The sequence below is a fragment of the Rhinatrema bivittatum genome, chromosome 3 (assembly GCF_901001135.1).
Source record: "Rhinatrema bivittatum chromosome 3, aRhiBiv1.1, whole genome shotgun sequence".
NCBI lineage: Eukaryota > Metazoa > Chordata > Amphibia > Gymnophiona > Rhinatrematidae > Rhinatrema > Rhinatrema bivittatum.
In genome coordinates this window covers 499,112,033-499,130,611 of record NC_042617.1, presented here as the reverse complement: position 1 = coordinate 499,130,611, position 18,579 = coordinate 499,112,033, and the positions used below count along the sequence as shown (strand labels likewise).

General features: G+C 43.2%; 1 protein-coding gene across 3 annotated transcripts in view; it reads left to right on the top strand.

The window, feature by feature from the left end:
• The window catches only part of PKHD1 (PKHD1 ciliary IPT domain containing fibrocystin/polyductin), a 1,284,809-nt gene that overhangs the window by 730,685 nt on the left and 535,545 nt on the right, over nt 1-18,579 (top strand). For all 3 annotated transcript variants that reach the window (XM_029596114.1, XM_029596113.1, XM_029596115.1), the window contains one exon: nt 10,885-11,062. In XM_029596114.1, the coding sequence (XP_029451974.1) occupies nt 10,885-11,062 (178 nt within the window). The remainder of the gene's footprint in view (nt 1-10,884; nt 11,063-18,579) is intronic.

Genomic DNA, 18,579 nt, shown 5'->3' with positions numbered 1-18,579 from the left:
ACTGTTGTATTAGAATCAGGTGCAATATTTGTTTAATGATTGAGCATGTGTGTATGTGGTGTGAATGAGGGGTGATATTTTAAAGTGTATTATTTAAATAATGAAATTGTATTTAAGGATTAAAAACAATAAACGAGATAAATAATACACAGGTATCTAGATATTATTTATTCGATAGAATTATACCTGTGGGTTACCCATTAGATATTATATTGATCTGACACTGAACATGTGACCATCACGGGGCAAAATGTAAATATACATTCCGCATCCACAGGAACCCCCTCAACCCTCAAAAATGGATGCAGAGCAGAACTAGGGCATTACCCGTACACCTCACCATACAAAAAAAGATTTCTGGATCTGATGACATCTCCTTAAAAGCAAAACAAACTCTCTTTACTGGCAGGCACAATACTCCTTCTTATGAAAAGACAGTAATTTACCACTACAAATATTTAACCAAGCCCTAAACACTAATACACCTCCTATTAGGAAAACAGAGCAAGCCAAGCTGCTATAGATAGATACTAGAGATGTGAATCGTGTCCTCGATCATCTTAACGATCGATTTCGGCTGGGAGGGGGAGGGAATCGTATCGTCGCCGTTTGGGTGTTTAGAGTATCGTGAAAATCGTTAAAATCGTGAACCGGCACACTAAAACCCCCTAAAACCCACCCCCGACCCTTTAAATTAAATCCCCCACCCTCCCTCCCCCCCCCCAAATGCCTTAAATTACCTGGGGGTCCAGCGGCGGTCCGTAGCTAAATCGGGGGAAGGGGGAGGGCAGGAAAACCGGCACACTAAAACACCCTAAAACCCACCCCCGACCCTTTAAATTAAATCCCCCACCCTCCCGAACCCCCCCAAATGCCTTAAATTACCTGGGGGTCCAGCGGCGGTCCGTAGCTAAATCGGGGGAAGGGGGAAGGCAGGAAAACCGGCACACTAAAACCCCCTAAAAACCACCCCCGACCCTTTAAATTAAATCCCCCACCCTCCCGAACCCCCCCAAATGCCTTAAATTACCTGGGGGTCCAGCGGCGGTCCGGAACGGCCTCCTGCAATTGAATCGTGTTGTCTTCAGCCGGTGCCATTCTGCGCCGCCATTTTTCAAAATGGAGGCGCAAAATGGCGGCAGCCATAGACCAACACGATTCGACTGCAGGAGGTCGTTCTGGACCCCGCTGGACTTTTGGCAAGTCTTGTGGGGGTCAGGAGGCCCCCCCAAGCTGGCCAAAGGTCCCTGGGGGTCCAGCGGGGGTCCGGGAGCGATCTCCTGCCGCGAATCGTTTTCCGTACGGAAAATGGCGCCGGCAGGAGATCGACTGCAGGAGGTCGTTCAGCCGGGGTCCGGGTTCCTATAGAGCTTCAGGCTCTCCTGCTTCTAACTAATGTGGCCCGGCTTTTTCTGTCACTAAGTTTTTCTCTACTTTTCTGGTATAGTAAGGGGTGGACATTTTTGGGATCCTCCCTTTGTCTTATCCACATCTTTTTGTGGGAGGTTTTAGGGGACTATAAAAATCTCCAAAGCATGTGATTGGGGTCATTGCCTCTCCCCAAGAGGAGTGATCAGTAGATAGTCTTTGCCATCCCCAGGCGAACTGATCAGGAGGAGAGTGTGATTCTCTGCTTTGCAGTGGAAGTGTCCTAAAGAGTGAATTTTTTTGAGTTTTGAGGGTTTTGCTATTTTTGGATTTTGAGTGGAACCAGTTCCTGACAGAAGGGATTATCCTCAGCATCTGGAAGGGTTGGCCTTGATTCTTTTTGCCTTTGCTAAGAGACTCAAGCAAGAGGTGAAGAGAGTTTTGAGATTTGTGGACTTAAGGAGAAGAGACATAGAAAAGGAGACCATGGCTTTTCTTATACTGATTTTCCTCATGTTGTTTTTGATCTTTTCGATTCTTATCTAGATTTTGATTTTTAAATTACATTTTTGTTGAACACCATTGTGGACTCAGAGACTCTTTCTTTCATTTGGGTCATTAACATTGAGAGGAGAGTATATTTGCTTTTATTTCTCCCTCGTGAATCTTTTGGCTCCTCCAGAAGAACCAATTGCACATCAAAGAAGAATAGTAGTTGGTGACTATAGTGAAGTATTCATGAACATGTCCATGATAAGGACCCAGGAAGTTAAGCTCCCCCACCCCCACTGAATTAACCTGAGCATGGCAGTTCCCTGAATGCAGCACACTGTCCAAACAGGGGTCCTGCTACATTAACATTGTTGTACATTGTCTCTAAATGTACAGCAACCAATATTCTAACAACTATATTGATCACACTGTTTCATGTCTTTCTTTCTTGGCTTCTTGGATTTTTCTCTCTATGTCCTTGTGAAGTTCCCTGATATATATTCACCGTCCAGCAGGCCCTCCTCTTCTGCCGTTGGCTGTCACTCCTTTGCTTTATCTGCATATTCCCATAGGCAGGGAGTTAGAAGGCAGGTTATAGGGGCTAGATGCTTGCTACCTAGCAACAGGAAATGGAGGAAGGGGTTGAACAGCATAACAGCAACAGCAGTGTCTGCAAAGTGGCAGGTGCATATGTGGTGCTGCCCAGGTTTATAATACCCCTCTTCTACTGTGCTGAGTAGAGATGTGCATTGGGTGCCTGATCTTTTCCATTTTCGGGTTCGTGTGGCCACGGGAAAATCTCGTATTCCCATGGATCAGCATTTTTTTTTCGTAGAAAATCATTTTTCAGCTTTTTGTTGCAAAACGTAACAAAAAGTAACAAAAACTAATGGTAACTAACGTTTTATTGTTAGTGAGCGGTAACAGGAGTTAGCACGCACTAACGGGAATTAGTGCGCACTAAGCCAAAAAATGATTTTTTACGAAAATTCGGGGAAAATGCAATCATTTTATCGGTTTCCCGATCCATGATGATTTAGAAAAAATCGTACAAATTTCCTAATCGTAAAAAAATGATTGCATATCCCTAGTGCTGAGTCCCTTCAGCACATTGCATATCCTCAACAACATTAGGCATTTAACCTAGGTAATTGTTTAGATAAACACAACATACATAATATTATCAATGGAACATTTTCAAACTTTTTAACATCCAAATGTTTACAGTCCCTTTCTGTAATTTGTTCACAGAAAGGTGACTTTAAGATGTGGGATTGATATCTGCCTGTAGTGCACACCTTCCCCCTCCCCCTCCCCCCACCATGGCTCTCTCACTTAGTACTGGGAGTGGTCCTAATAGTCCAGTAAATTGGGAGTGTGCAGGGTTCTCAGACTTTCTGCTGGCAGGGAGGCCTAGCAGGTTTGGGAGATGAGGGGTGTGGTTGTTAAGCTGTCCTCTGAATGTGGGGATGCAGAGATGGCTGGGACGCAGAGTGGCAATGGCCCCCTCATGCAAGCAATGTTAGGCCTAGCCCAAGAAATAGGTTGGTGGAGAGGCATAGTGCCAGCATGTTGCTGAGACCTCTGGATGTGTGTGTGTGTGTGTATGTGGGGGGGGGGGGGGGGGGGGAGGATTGCAGGTGCCTGAGGTCTGTTAGCACTCAGATTTAAGGGTCCCTTTTTCCAGACAGTGGTCTCCTTAGCCTCCTCGCTGTAGATAATAACATGGACAGTTGCCCTACAGGGTGCCATAGCAGGCCACATCATTTGACACATACTCACTATCACTATATGCTGGCAGGGTACACCTACCTGGAATCAGGCATATGTAACTCTATATGCTTACTGTGAAGACATAGAAGTAGTGGCATCTAACTGCTTTATAATCTAGGGTAGTGGTCCCCAACCCTGTCCTGGGGGCTCACCCGCCAGATGGGTTTTCAGGATATCCACAATGAATATGCATGAGAGAAAATTTGCATGTCATGGAGGCAGTGCATGCAAATTTTCACACACAGACATGCTCTGTCAGACACAGCAGCACACACAGACATGCTCTCAGAGAGACATACACACACAGACATGCTGTTTCACTCACACGGACCTGCTCTGACAGACACACACAGACATGCTCTTCCATGCACAGTCATGCTCTCAGACACATATGCACACGCTCTCACAGATACACACAGACATACTCTCACAGACAGACACACATGTTTTCACTCATTCACTTCCTCCCCCGCCCAGTAGAAGTATATGTCCAGCAACAGCCTCCTCTTTCAGCACCTTCTTTCTTGAGGTTGCAGGCGCTGATATTGTTCTGTTTCCTGCGGGGGGAGGAGGCGCTGTTTCTGTTTCTCCTGCGCTTGAATCTGGGCTGATGATGTCTCTTTATGGAATGCGCCTGCGTGGAGGTGGGGCGCTGATGCTGTTCCTCCTGTGCTCAAACGCCATGCGACCCTGAGTCCAATGCTGTCTCTTCCTGCAATGACCCGGGAAATACACTGTTCTTTTTCCTGCATGGCCTCTTCTTCTTCCTCCACGTGTGGACCCACCACTTCCTCTTCTGGGCTGCGTGGGTGGGAAGAAGGAGGAGGCATGCTGTCGCTGCCTCCAGACCGGTGGCGCTAGTCCGCTAAGTGTTTCCACCAGCCCTGCACATAGACATGCTCTCACAGACACACACGCACGCTCTCACAGATACACACAGACATGATCTCTCACACAGACATGCTTTGGCAGTCACAGACACACACATGCTCTCTCAGACAGACAAACATGTTCTCACTCATTTACTTCCTCCCTCCTCCCCAGTAGAAGTACAAGTCCAGCGGCAGCCTCCTCTTTCAACACCCTCTTTTTTTGAGGTTGCGGGCACTGCTGCTGCTCTGTTTCCTGTGACGGGGGGGGGAGAGGGGCGCTGTTTCTGTTCCTCTTATGCTTCTTATGCTTGAACCTGGGCCAATGATGCCTCTTCCTGCGATGGTCTGGGGAATGTGCCTGCATGGAGGTGGGATGTTGTCGCTGTTCCTCCTGTGCTCAAACGCCATGCAAACCTGGGACCAATGCTGTCTTTTCCTGCATGGCCTCTTTTCCTTCCTGCCTGTATGGACCCACCACTTCCTCTTCCAGGTCACATGGGCAGGGGATTCTGCATAGGAATATTCACTTTCTCTTATGATATATATATTTTTATAACCCTTTATTTTGAACACTTCTCTTACGATATTTGATTATCTTTTTTGACTTGTGGTTCAAGGGTCTGTTTTAATTTTCCTCATTTGTAGTGGTCTAATAGGGACTGTGCGACCATTGGTATCTTTCCTTGTAAAATTGATGGCTTTCTTCTCTTGCTTAACTATGCATTCTTCTTTTTTCTTTTCATTTGAATTTGTTAAGAATGAATAAAAATAAAGTTTACCAAAAAAAAAAGAAAAAGAAAAGAAACTGTGTGTTGTAGTCTTCCCCAACCTAACCCTGCCCCTGGAGCAACACCACCACAATGAGGTTGCATACAGTTTTGTATACAGTTGGGTAACTTTCAAGGAACCCATTTCGATAGGTAAAATACTGTTTTTTTTTGTGGAAATGTCTTTGCAATTAATTTTCAAAGGCATTTCTGCAGATAAAATGGTGCTTTTACCTGTGGAAGTGGCCTGTTATAAAAGTACTTGCTGATCTGACTATGCAAGTAAATTTGCATAACTATGACTTTTATGTGTGTAAATTTAGCCAGACTGACAGAGGTGGGATGGGGGGTAGGGGGCTGCAGTTGCACTTATTTGCATAATTTTGCATTTTTTAACATATGCAGGTGAATTTTCCCTAAAAAAAACTTTGTGCACAAATTAGCAGATATAATTGTGTGTGGGAAGTTTTGATGGATAATTTTCAAAGCAAATATATGAAGTAAGTTCAGTTTAAAAATTAGTGTAACTTATGAGCATGTTTGTTTACTATGTGGGATGTTACCAAATTATTTCCATATTAGCCACAAGTAAAATCCTTCTATTTTAATGAACTTTAAATAAAGCTAGGCAGAATGCATATCATCAAAGAAATCATTAACAAAAAAATGGTCTCAAATGGGCACCAATGCACCATGATTTTGCAACATTTTTAATTGTAAAACCCTTTAAAAGATAAAAGTATCCAAGTTTCAGAAATTGTCTGTTTTCTTTTAAATTGTGGCATTATTGTTGTTTTACTTTTATTATGATTATTTGGACTTCTAAAAATACTTGCTTAAGAACCTCTAAAAATTAAATGTAGCTGTCTCCCAGCTTTCTTTGCCAGCTTTATTGATATTTAAACTCTGTTGCAGTACCTTGGAAATGGAAAAGACATTTTGGAACCAGTTTGCTAAGGCGTTTTCTTTTTCTCTATCTATGGGAAAAGACCATGATGAATTAGGCCCTTTGTTTTCTTAATTATGTCCTTTGTTTTAAACTACACACATGATTACACCCTGAGGTATGGGCAGTGCTGCTTCAAAAACTTATTGAAAGTTAGCCATTTCATAAGGAAAATAACTTACTCTAGGGCATGAAGCAAAACAAAGTCTTCATTCCAACATGTACCTCATGATGCATCCTGGACAAACAGTAAGCTTTGTTTAGACATCTTACTATATTTATTGATGCTTTTATACTTCAGAGTTATTCCGAACAGACACACAAAGCCAAAAACAGTGTTTGTCTTGATGCACAATGATAAAGACCCTTAGGTAATGTAAGCTAATAGTAAACATAAACCACCATGTGAATGTTTGTTTGAGCTGGCGTTGTTCATTGGTTTAACAAATCCTTTGTGGGCCATATACATTCAACAGTTCTGCACACAACACTTGAACTGAATTACATAACAGTTTGTACAACTAGTATGGTAAATTGGTTTTTAAGCAGCAAAGTGCTATCCAGTTATAGTGCCATATTTCTAAAGCAAATTGCCCCTTAATTGAAACCTCTTTGTAAAATTATAGCATTAGTGATGAGTAATCATTTTTACAGTTTTGGAAAGCTTTATGCAATTAAGGGGTGTGTGTGTGTTGGGGGGGGGGGGGGACGGAGAATTAATTTTGCATTAAGAATGTTGCATCCTTATTCCCTTAAATAAGACAAGGAAAAGAATTTTTTCTTTTCTTTAAAGGCTTCTTCACTAGTAATGAAGCTTTGGTGCTAATGATCCATGCAGACTCCCTCAGTGTCTCCAAATTGGAAATACTTCTGAGCTACTCTGCTTCATTAATGGTACATGAAGGTAGACTAAGATTTAGGGCACAGTAAAACTGGTTGATAGTTAGCACAGACCACAGTTGGACTAATTATTGTTTGTAAATTTTGGGGGCTGTATTAACTTTGATATTGTCTGATTCTCTTAAAAAAAAAAAAAAAAAAGAAGCAATAGTTACAGGAGAAATGTTATTTGTTGGTCTATAAATCATTATGTTCTGAATCAGAGCTAAATACTGTATTTTTTCTTTGAATTTCTATGAGATTATTTGAATCTGAATGGGCAATATATGGTGTAACAACACAAGTGAAATATAGATCAATGGGTGTCAACCCAGTGCTCAGGACATACCTAGCCAGCCCCTACTCTGTTTCCTATCTTTTAACAAATTACCAATCCAGAATAAGATATTGAGTCCTATCCCATGGCTTTTTAGTTTCTAAGCAGACTTTCTTGAGGGACTTTATTATTTATTATTATTTATTTAGGTTTTTTTATATACCGGCATTCATGAACAAGTCACATCATGCTGGTTTACATAGTAACAAGGGGTGCATAGAACAGTGGAACTAAACTTGTGCAAGGGGAAGCAGTTACAAAAAACAGGGGTAAGATAACTGGGAGAGAGAAAAAAAGGAACGGGGGGCATAGAGATTTGCACAGGTATTTATCAAATACCTTTTGAAAATCCAAATATTATCTGTCATTTGGCTCACCTTTATGCATGTGCCTATTGACGTTCTCAAAGAACATAAGAACATAATATAAGAACATAAGATATGCCATACTGGGTCAGACCAAGGGTCCATCAAGCCCAATATCCTGATGCTAACAGTGGACAATCCAAGTCACAAGTATCTGGCAAGTTCCAAAAATATTAGATAAATCACAAGCTACTATTGCTTATTAATTACCGTAATAGCAGTTTATGGATTTTTCCTCTAGGAACTAATCCAAACCTTTTTTAAACCCAGTTATGCTAACTGCTGTAACCACATCTTCTGGCAATGAATTCCAGAGCTTAACTATGCACTAAGTGCAAAAGAATTATCTTCAATTTGTTTAAAATGAGCCACTTGTTATGAAAACTTTTTATTTATCAAACAATAGAAATACATTCAAAAGCAATTTAAACAAACTAAAAATAGATCAGATATAACCATACAAAAACAAATGCATAAATAGTGTATCTTATAATATCAAATAGATATTTTGGAAATTTATTTATTTATTTATTTAGGGCTTTTTTATACCGACACTCATGATACCAATCATATCGTATCGGTTTACAATAAACAGTGGTGCAATAACATTAACAACAACGTGAACAATAGGCTAGGAGAGAAGAAGAGAGTGAAAGTTACAATAAACAGGGGCACTTGAACTGGGAGGAGGAAAAGCCAGAGTAATGGCTAGCATAGAACTAGGTAATATTTAGTCTCAGAAATAAATAATATAAAGATATATACATAAGGCTATAATAGACACTAGTATTCAGGACTGAATGTAATCAACTATACATGGTATCCTATACCTAGTTGTAGCAGTAGGGGTTGTAGTATGGGCCCATATTTTATCATAATATGATATGATTCATGCTAGTTGCTTGACTGAAGTAATTGTCTTGATCTGCAATCGTCATATACCTATTTTAGGTTTCTACTTCCATTGCAGTGCTACTGCAAATCTAGCTTCATTAAACAACTGTAAGATTATATATATATTTTTAGCAAATATAGATATTGAAACATTTTCAGAGATACTCAGAAAGCACAACTTGGGTGAAAAAGATAGTAAAGCCAAATATTTTCGTAACTTTTATTTGAACTTTTGAATATATGGACAAGACAACCACATATATATGAGGTCCATATTCAGAATGTATCTTATTGAACAAATTAGCCAGATAAATTTAACTTGTCCAGGATATTCAGTGGCATGAATATACCTGGATAATTTAGCCGGATAAGTTTATTTGGATAACTTTAAACCTGCTCAATAGTAGGTTTAACTTATCCAACTAACTTAGTACCTGATTCACTAAGGGTTTTTCCGATTGACACAAAATGGGAGAAAAGCCTTAATGAATCTGGCCCTTAGCTGGATAAGTGTGAATATTGCCATTTATCTGACTAAGGGGGTCATTTTTGAGTGTGATAGCATGCTGGGGCGGAGTCGGGGCGGCGAGGAGGCGGACTCGGTGGGGTCTTCGCTGGTGGCGATAAGAATGGTGAATCCAGGTGAATGGTGAATGGTGAATCCAGGCCTAAGTTAACCAGATAAGAAACTTGTTGGGAATCCCGCTCACAGCCAGGTCCCCCCTTACCGCCAAGCATGCTCCCTACTCTGCGGGCTGTCCCGGCCCAGCTTAGGCCACGTTGGGGCCTTCTCTTGGCGTTCTCCCCACGAGGGATATGACGTTGGCATCTACGGGTGGCTCCACCCACCAGGTACACGCATGCACGACTGCCCGAGATTTAAAGGGGCCACGGCAGGAAACTTTGGCCCGGCCCCAAATCCCATGTCATCGCTGGAGGCCTATAAATAGGCTGCCTCAGATCTCATTGCCTTGCCTTGGCAACACGTCATGTCCTGGGAGAATCTAGTTGCTTGTTCCTGACTCCATTCCAGTATCCTGCTTGTTCCTGACTCCGTTCCAGTATCCTGCTTGTTCCTGATTCCGCTCCTGCATTCCTGCCCGCTCCAGTTCCTCTCCTGCTCCTGAGATCCAGTTTCCACTTGCTTGCTTCTTCGGTTTGACTTCGGCTTGGTACCTAGTTTCATCTGTCTGCTGCCCATCCTGACCCTTGCTTGCTCTTTGGTTTCATCTGTCTTCAGCTGGCCCTGACCTCTGGCCCGTCTCCTCGTCTTGCACTTCTGCTGTCTGCCTTGAACCTTGGACCATCTCCGACTTCCCACGGTATCAGCCTGCCTCGACACGGACTGATCTCAGTACTCCTCTTCACCAGGAGACCTTCTCCTAAGTCCTGCCAGCCCCGGCACCCAAGGGATCAACCTGCGGGGAATGAGGGCTGGTATAGGTGAAGGTCCTGTTTGGTCTCCTGGTTCTGATCCACCTCCCGGCTATGAGTACCGCTGCAGGCCTTCCTTCAGTGGGTCCACCACACACTCTAGCCAGCCCAAGGGTTCACGTTCACAACAAAGCTCCAGGACACCCCATCCTACCCATCACTTGGCTTATTAACTGTTTAGCTGGATAAATAGTTATCAGGCTAACTGGCAGCTGCCAAGTGTGACCAAATACTGAAATAGTGCCACTTAACTGGATAAGGCCATACTTATCTAGCTATGTGGCACTGAATATTGTGCCTTTAATAACTACTGAGTAGTCTACACCTTTTCCAGGATCAATTTTAGAAGCACCCACTTCCCACTCCCACTTCCCTTCCCCCAACCTCTCCCTCCAAAATCTATATGAACAATGGAAGAGACTAATGAGAATGTCAGTTCTCTCACTGCATGAAGATATTTTATGCTTGTTTCCAGACAAACTACCAATTTTCATTTGTCAAATGCATGCCTAAATCTGAAAAAACCTTCATTATCAACCTATAAAGTTCCATATAATGCAGATATGAATTCAGTATATAGCTTTTCTGTGAGCTCAACAATCTTTATTAGTTCTCATGTAAGTTAAAGGCCATACTCTAGGGCATTGCAAAGGGCACAAACTGGAATAAAAGCTACACAATAAAGTAAAAATGTGGGATGGTAAAATAATAAAAGAATTTTCTCTTAAAGTTGTTAAATGTGTTCTTGTTGTTTCAGAAAAAAGGCTCCAGAAGTAGTGTACAATATGATGGTGACTAATAGCTATGGTAAAACAGTCACGGCCAATTATGTCCTCGATACTTTATCAAACTTGTATGGCTGGATGGTTCTTTTGGTGGGTCAAGAGACCTATACTCTGATGTTTGACATGCCATTCATTAGCAGAAAACTACAGGTAATATTAAGTGTTTGTTTATTTTGGCAAGCATGTTCTTGCATGTTGGATATATACAAATATGTAAATGCAAAAAAATCAATCTGTAGAATCCCCAGCTGGACAACACTGCTAGTTGCCATCCGCTTTTCCTTCAAAATATCCGGAAAAATGTAGGCACTGCAGGTTCCTATGGACCGCGTGGAATTAATTACAGATTCAACTGATTTTAGTTCGTTCCTGAAAACTCTAGAGTTGCAGTTGATCACAGAGGGAGAGGGATCTGTAGCATTCAACAAGATACACTGGGCAACAAATTTTCACAAAAGTCATGTTACGGAAATGAAATTAGTAAATTCTTATAAATTTCCATGTGCTAAACATGAATGTGACTGTGAAAATGCAAAATTGGCTCTAGTTTTTTTGCAATATGCAATAATATAATTACATCTTGAATTGTATGCCAATAGTAGGAGACCTACGGTTAATACTGTTTGAAAAATGAAGTCATAGACTACGTCTTAGATTTCTTTGCTTGTCTCTTGCACACCTGTTCGGGAGCATCTCTGCAGAGTGTCCAGCAGTAGTCAGCCAGCATGAATATTTCAAATGCTCACCCTTTCTGACTGGGCTTCATATAGTACACTGCTGACGTCAGCTTACTCAGCAGCAGCATGGCAATAGAACTGCATTGCATCAGAAAATGATGTAATAAACTCTGGATGATGTGTGCATGATGGTATTATGCAATATGATGCAATATTACATCATTCTAGGCTTATTTACAGTCCTACTGGATACATTTACATGTCTAAACATAGAAAGTGAACCAGTGGCGTAGCCAGAATTGATTTTTTGGGTGGGCACAAGGTTAACATGGGTGGGCTGTAGGCATGCAGGTCTACTAGTTGTTTTTTTACTGATAAATAATGCCAAATTATGCAGCATAGCATTCACATCTACGCCTAAGTATGAGGTTTACTTAATGATACAAACATAATTCACGGTGATTTGTGGTACTTTAGCCTTCTTATTATTACGATTTTATACATGGCTCCTACCTGTCCATAAATTTTGAGAGAGCGGTTGTGTTGCTTATATTTAAATTGCTAACATCTCAAAATATAGATATATATTTTTACCTTTGTTGTCTGATCTTTGTATTTTTCTAATCAGTTGGTCCTGGTCTCTTTTTCCCATTTTTTCCCTTATAGCTCATTTCCTAATTCCTTTTCAGTATCTTTCTTCTATTACTGTCTTCTTCCCTTCCACACACACACACATACATGCTTTCTCTCACAGACTCCCTCTCACACACTCAAGCTCTCACTCTCATATGCTCTCCCCCCCCCCACAAGCTCACATTCAAGTTCTCACTTTCTCACCCCTCCCCAGGCTTATATTCTTATGCACACACAGACGCACATCCAGGCACCCATTCTCACCCACACACATAAATCCAGACTCGCATTCTCACCCACAAACCCATGCTCCCAGTCTCACCCACACATATTCAAGCTCCCATTCTCATCCATACATATACACATTTATGGTCCTATTCTCACCCACACATACACACATTCAAGCACCCATTCTTATCCACATATTCAAGCTTCCATTCTCACCCACCTACACAAACCCAGGCTCTCATTCTCACCCATATATACACACATTGAAGCTCCCATTCTCACCCACAAACCCAGGCTCCCATTCTCAACCACACATACACACATTCGAGCTCCCATTCACCCACATATTCAAGCTTCCATTCTCACCCACACATACACACATTCAAGCTCCCATTCTCACCCACACACAAACCCAGGCTCCCATTCTCAACCACACATACACACATTCGAGCTCCCATTCACCCACATATTCAAGCTTCCATTCTCACCCACATACACACCCAGGCTCCAGTTTTCACCCACACACACTCCCATTCTCATCCACACATACACATTCAAGCACGTGCACAGCTTCCGCTTTCTCCCCCAGAGCAGGAAGATCAGCTGCCTCTCCTGCTGCCACCAGACTCCTGCTATCTTCGGGCGTCGGGCCCTACAGCCCGCCGAACTTCCTGTCGGGGGGGGGGGGGAGCGGAAGCGCAGCGCACAACGTCCGCTTCCTCCCTCCCCCCCCCCCAAGCAGGAAGATCGGCCCGACGCCCGAAGATAGCAGGAGGCCGGTGGCAGCAGGAGAGGCAGCTGATCTTCCTGCTTTGGGGGAGAAAGCAGAAGCTGTGCGCGGTGCTTCCACTCCCCCACCCCCAAACAGGAAGTTCGGCGGGCCGTTTGACCCGAAGATAGCAGGAGAACGGGTGGCAGCAGGAGAGGCAGCTGATCTTCCTGCATTGGGGGAGGAAGCGGAAGCTGCGCGCGGCGCTTCCGCTCCCCCCCCCCAAACAGGAAGACCGGTTGGCCATACGGCCGCAGCAGCGCTTCCCCATGTGTGCCGTGATGGCGCACGAGGCGTGGGTCCTTCTGTTCGCTGTCGCGGGGATGGGATCCCGCGACAGCCTTGCAGTTCCGGTGCCAGTTGGGTGGGCCTGGGTCTAAGTTGGGTGGGCACCTGCCCACCCAGGCCCACCCGTGGCTACGCCACTGAAGTGAACTATATTAAATATCTTCAAAACGAGAGCCAATAAAAACCTTTCATGGTCATATTCGTGTTCAGCACATCAAGATACTACAGAGTAAGACCTTTTTAGGTCAGTAACACTTTCATTGTTGCCCAGTGATCTCTTCATATTTCCAGATGGAACACTGAGTTAAAGTTCATGATCTGTAGCTTCCTCTCAGTTTGTTTCCAACAATTCAGGCAAAGTATAAATCCAGCCGGTTCTAGAAAACTGAGAGAATAAAATTTTCTGTGCCTCGCAAACAGCATAGAACAAGAAAGATAGTGCAATCCCCTGTAAGTAAAGCAAGACTAGCAAACAAACCCCAGTGCACATTTAGAGCAGAAGAATCCATGAAGAGTTATTGCATGTGTTTCTAAAGCACACACAATATACATACAGGAGCATCTAACCCAGCTATGTCTGAAAAATTGCCACCATGCCACCTCTTATAGGAGATGACTTGCAACTATCAATGCAACCAGGAGGGTTCTTGTGAAACATTCAGGCATACATTTGTCTCAGTTCTCAATCAGCAGTCCTTTCAAAGTATGTAAACTGTTACCTATCACAGGATATCTTATATAATCATAACAGGTATTCATTTCAGAATATAATATGAATATATGTCACAAAGTTGACAAGCATACTCATCCATATCAGGTCAATGTACCAATACATAAATTCAATTGATAATTAAGTCCCTGTAGTGCCAGAGCTTTTAATTTAAATATGCAGTATTATTCCTACAGGATTTACTTAAATTCACATGGGGCATTTACTTCTAGAGTTGCCACCTCACCCAGGTCAGCTCATAGAAGTTAATCTAGTCCTGGTTTTGCCTCTTTCAATGCACTGATTTTCTAGTTCTGATTTCCCTAAAAAGAATAGGACCATATGCATGAAATGGAACAAAATCTGAATTAGATCAGCCTCTGGGTTGACCTGAAAAACCTGGCAACCCTAAAATGTAAACTATGAGCTTATCACAGGAGTTCTTAGTAAATGCTCACCATAGGAGCCACAATACCACCTTCAATAGTGCTACAGTGTTCACTTACCCACTATAACAATGGATGTAGTATTTCCAAAGTAAATCTTAGGGCCTGGACATGAAATGTATATTCCACAAAGCGCAAACTATAGTTAGTAAATGATTTAGACCTGCACATACTCCTATTACAAAACTGTTCTTTCTGTAACCCCATCCTAGACCTTTCCTAGGGATGAATTGCTCACACTCAATACCAGGATTTAGAAATGACTCCCTTCCTGAAAACATAGGTATAGATTCATTGATGGGGTGAAAGATTTACTTTCAGAGCATAGGTGTTAAATTGCTTTTTAGTTGCAAATGTATTAACAAATGGTCGGTACACAATGGTGGGGTTTCATCATTAAAGATTGTTACTGAAATACTTGTTCAACAGATTTTGGCACATAGTTCCTTTAAACCTTGTGGTATCTATCATATATAACTGATCAGCCAACAGTGAAATCTGTGGTCCCTGAATGGGATCCCTCCTATTTTTTCTGGATTTTTGGGCTGCTCCTATGGTAGTTGACAAGGTTCCTCCCTTCTTATAAGGATCCCCTTGTTGATATCTGGAGTCTACTGCTTGGTCTAGAACCTCAAGTCTATTCCTCTCCTCCTCTGCTGTCTCTGCTGGGTGAGCATTGATGGCTAGTTCAATGGTTTTCTTCTCCACCTGATGTAGCACCCGATTGGCATTCATTCCTCCAAATAATTTCTGCCGTGTTGACACTGACTTCCTCAGGCAGCATGACACATGGGTTAAATGAAAGGCTCCAAAAAACACAAGGCAACTTCCAAGGGACAAGAACCCCAGAGGAAACCGAGGCTTTCATTCAGCTCTTGGGCAAACACTTTTCTCTTTCTTAGAAAGGAACACCTCCTTCCAAAACAATATTCCAAAAATGAGACCTAGCTCACCAAACGCATGTCATGCATCGGCTAGCAATTATGTTCTAGAAGAACAACACCAAGGATTAAACATCAAGGCATTCTGCCTGCAGGTCAAAAATTGCAGGTGAGAAGGAGATGAAAAATCTACTCTCTCAAACTGAGAGAAAAATGCCATAAAACAACTAGGGGTCGCTTCCAAATATACAAGCTAGATTAGACCATTGCAGCAACCTCTAGTGGGAGTGCTGTGGACAGATGGAACATTCTTCTGAGCTATACTGCCTAGTGTGATCCTTTGTACAGAAACATACTCCTTACTAAAGTTCCCACTGGGGCCTTACGTTTACTCCCTAGTGTGCACTGACATTGTCTACAGTGGTTACATGTGAAATAAGCAATAATGATTTGGATGAGCCTGTGAAGGTCCCAAAATATGTGTTCACATCAGTAGCAATATGCATAATGTCAACAAGCAAGTAGCCAAGATTCTAGGTTCTCTAGGTTTTGTTCAGCCTTGTATTGCTTTCATAGAAATATGATGGCAGAAAAAGACCGTATGGCCCATTGAGTCTGCCCATCCATCCAATTAATTTAGCATTATAATTCCCATCGTTTCCTTAGAGGTCCCCTGTATTTATTCCATGCTTTCTTGAATTCAGATACTGTTTCTGTCTCTACCACTTCCTTGGGGAGGCCGTTCCACACATCCACCACCTTCTCCAAGGCTTTCAAATTATGTTGTTTATCTTATTGGCTAATGGACTTCAAGGAAGCACAAAGACATACCTTTTGTCCATAAATGGATAAGATTTGTAGGATAACTAATTGTTTCTGTCATGAATCCTGCCCATGGAGCTTTCCCCCGCGAGCAGGTTCCTCACCTCCATTCTACTTCCTTTCCCATCGCGGCACAGAGCCACAGACGTTCTTTGCGGCCAGTGCCGCAGTCAGCTCTCCTTCTTCACTGTGGCAGGAGCCATGGACTTCGGCCTGCCTCTCCGGCACGGCAGGCCTGCCACCATGCTTCTTCGCGGCTGGAGCTGCTGCCAACACCAGTGTCATTGTCGCAGCCAGAGGCCGCAATCCCCAGGCTTGCCTGGCGGCCGGAGCCACCTCTGCTTCCTCCTGCAGCAGCAGGAGCCACTGTCGACATCGGGGCCTGCTCCTCGGCCCAGCCCTGCTTTGTCCTCATTGGCGTCTGTGCAGGGCCGCTGTCCACGGTGCTGCACAGCTTCCTGTTCCTGCTCCTAGGCGCGCGGCCATGCATCCTTGCTAGATTTAAAGGGCCCACAGCTGGATAGGCCCTGGGCCCCAATTAAGGACTGTTTCCTGTGTCAGCCCTATAAAAGGGCTTCTCCTGCATTTTAGCTTTGCCTTGCATTGGAGTTACTTCGCTCCTGCAAGTTCCTGTCTTCCAGCGCTCCGTCAGGTCCCTGTTCATTGTTGGAGCTCCATGTCTCGTCTGCTTCTTGTGTTCCATGTCTTCGTCTCCTGAGGTCCCTCGTCCAGGCTTCCTGATGTCTCGCTTCCTGATGTTCCAGGTTTCCTGATGTTTCAGTTCCTGTGCTTCCAAGTTCTCCTGGATCCACCAGCTCCTATGGTTCTCCGGATGACACTTGCTCCATCATTGGAGTCTCCTCGCAGCTGGATCCGTTTTCTGTGTTCCCGAGACCTCCTGACCTACCAGCTCCTGTGGTTCTCCGGATGACACCAGCTTTGTCATTGGAGTCGCGCCTTGGCTGGATTCCCTTCCTGCGCTCGTCCCGCTCTCCGCGTGGTCTGTGACCAGTCTCTTCAGGCTGTGTAGGGCGCGCAGTGGGACAGGGTGGTCCATGACCACTCCTGCGGATGGACTATGTAGGGTGCCCTGAGAGACAGTGCCAATGTCTAACCTTCCCAGCTTCTCGTCTCGTCTAAGAGTCTTCCAAGCTCCTCGTCTCGTCGAGAGTCTCCCAAGATCCTCATCCACTTCTAGTGTCTTCACATCTCGAGTCCTCTGTGTCACAAGGCCTCCGCCTGCCCTCATCCTTAGTCCGACCTGCTGCTTCATGCCGATCCTAGCGGCAGGTCCGAAAGGGCTGGGAATGGTCGGAGGACTGTTCATATACCAACATCAGCTTGTTGGCTCTGGAAGCATGTAGGTCCAGCAGAGGGGCAGACCTTGTCTTCGCCCATACTGGGACATGTCGCCAACCCTTGGTTCAGTCTTAGATTCGTCTGGGATGGGGCCAAGGCCTAAGGGCACACTAAAATCCCTCAGCTGGGATTGCTCCCTAGCGTTCCCACTAACATAACAGTTTCTGATTCTACAAGGTGCACTTATATGTTTTCTAAAAAATCATGCAGAATTAAAAAAAATCCTGTTACAATATTACAACTTGTTCATGAAATCAAGTTAAAAATTGACCTATAGATAAGTTATTGTTTAGGTTTTTGGGTTACAAATATCATAATGTATCAACATTTTACAAGCAATATCTTTCCTATAGATTGGAATGTTTGAGACATTATTTATCTTATAGATTGTAATATGCAAAACATGTATACTGTGGAAATCATTTTCCATTATGAACTGAAGGTTATTATGTAGTCTGCATGCCAAATAATGATTCAACTTGATTTTATGGTGTGTAAAGACAATTTTTAGAGAGCTTTATCTCGGTAACTAATTGGTTACCTGGCTAGATTTTCCTGGGTGAAAATTTTCCCCAAAGAGCAGCTAAAAGTGTACATGGGTTTTCATGAGTATTCACCAAGTATGGTTAGGTTAAGGAAGAAATAATGTATATGAAATTGAATTTCCAAATCCATACGCATTGATTTGACCTTATTCCGCTGCCCATAAAAATAACAGGTGCAAAATTCACACACATACACCATGTTGGCAGCTGCAACAAGCTCAAGTGCAAAAATACTCACATACTTTACAGCAATGTTGGCCACTGAAAAATACCCTTGTGTGTATATGTAGCTTCAATATCCAATGTAACT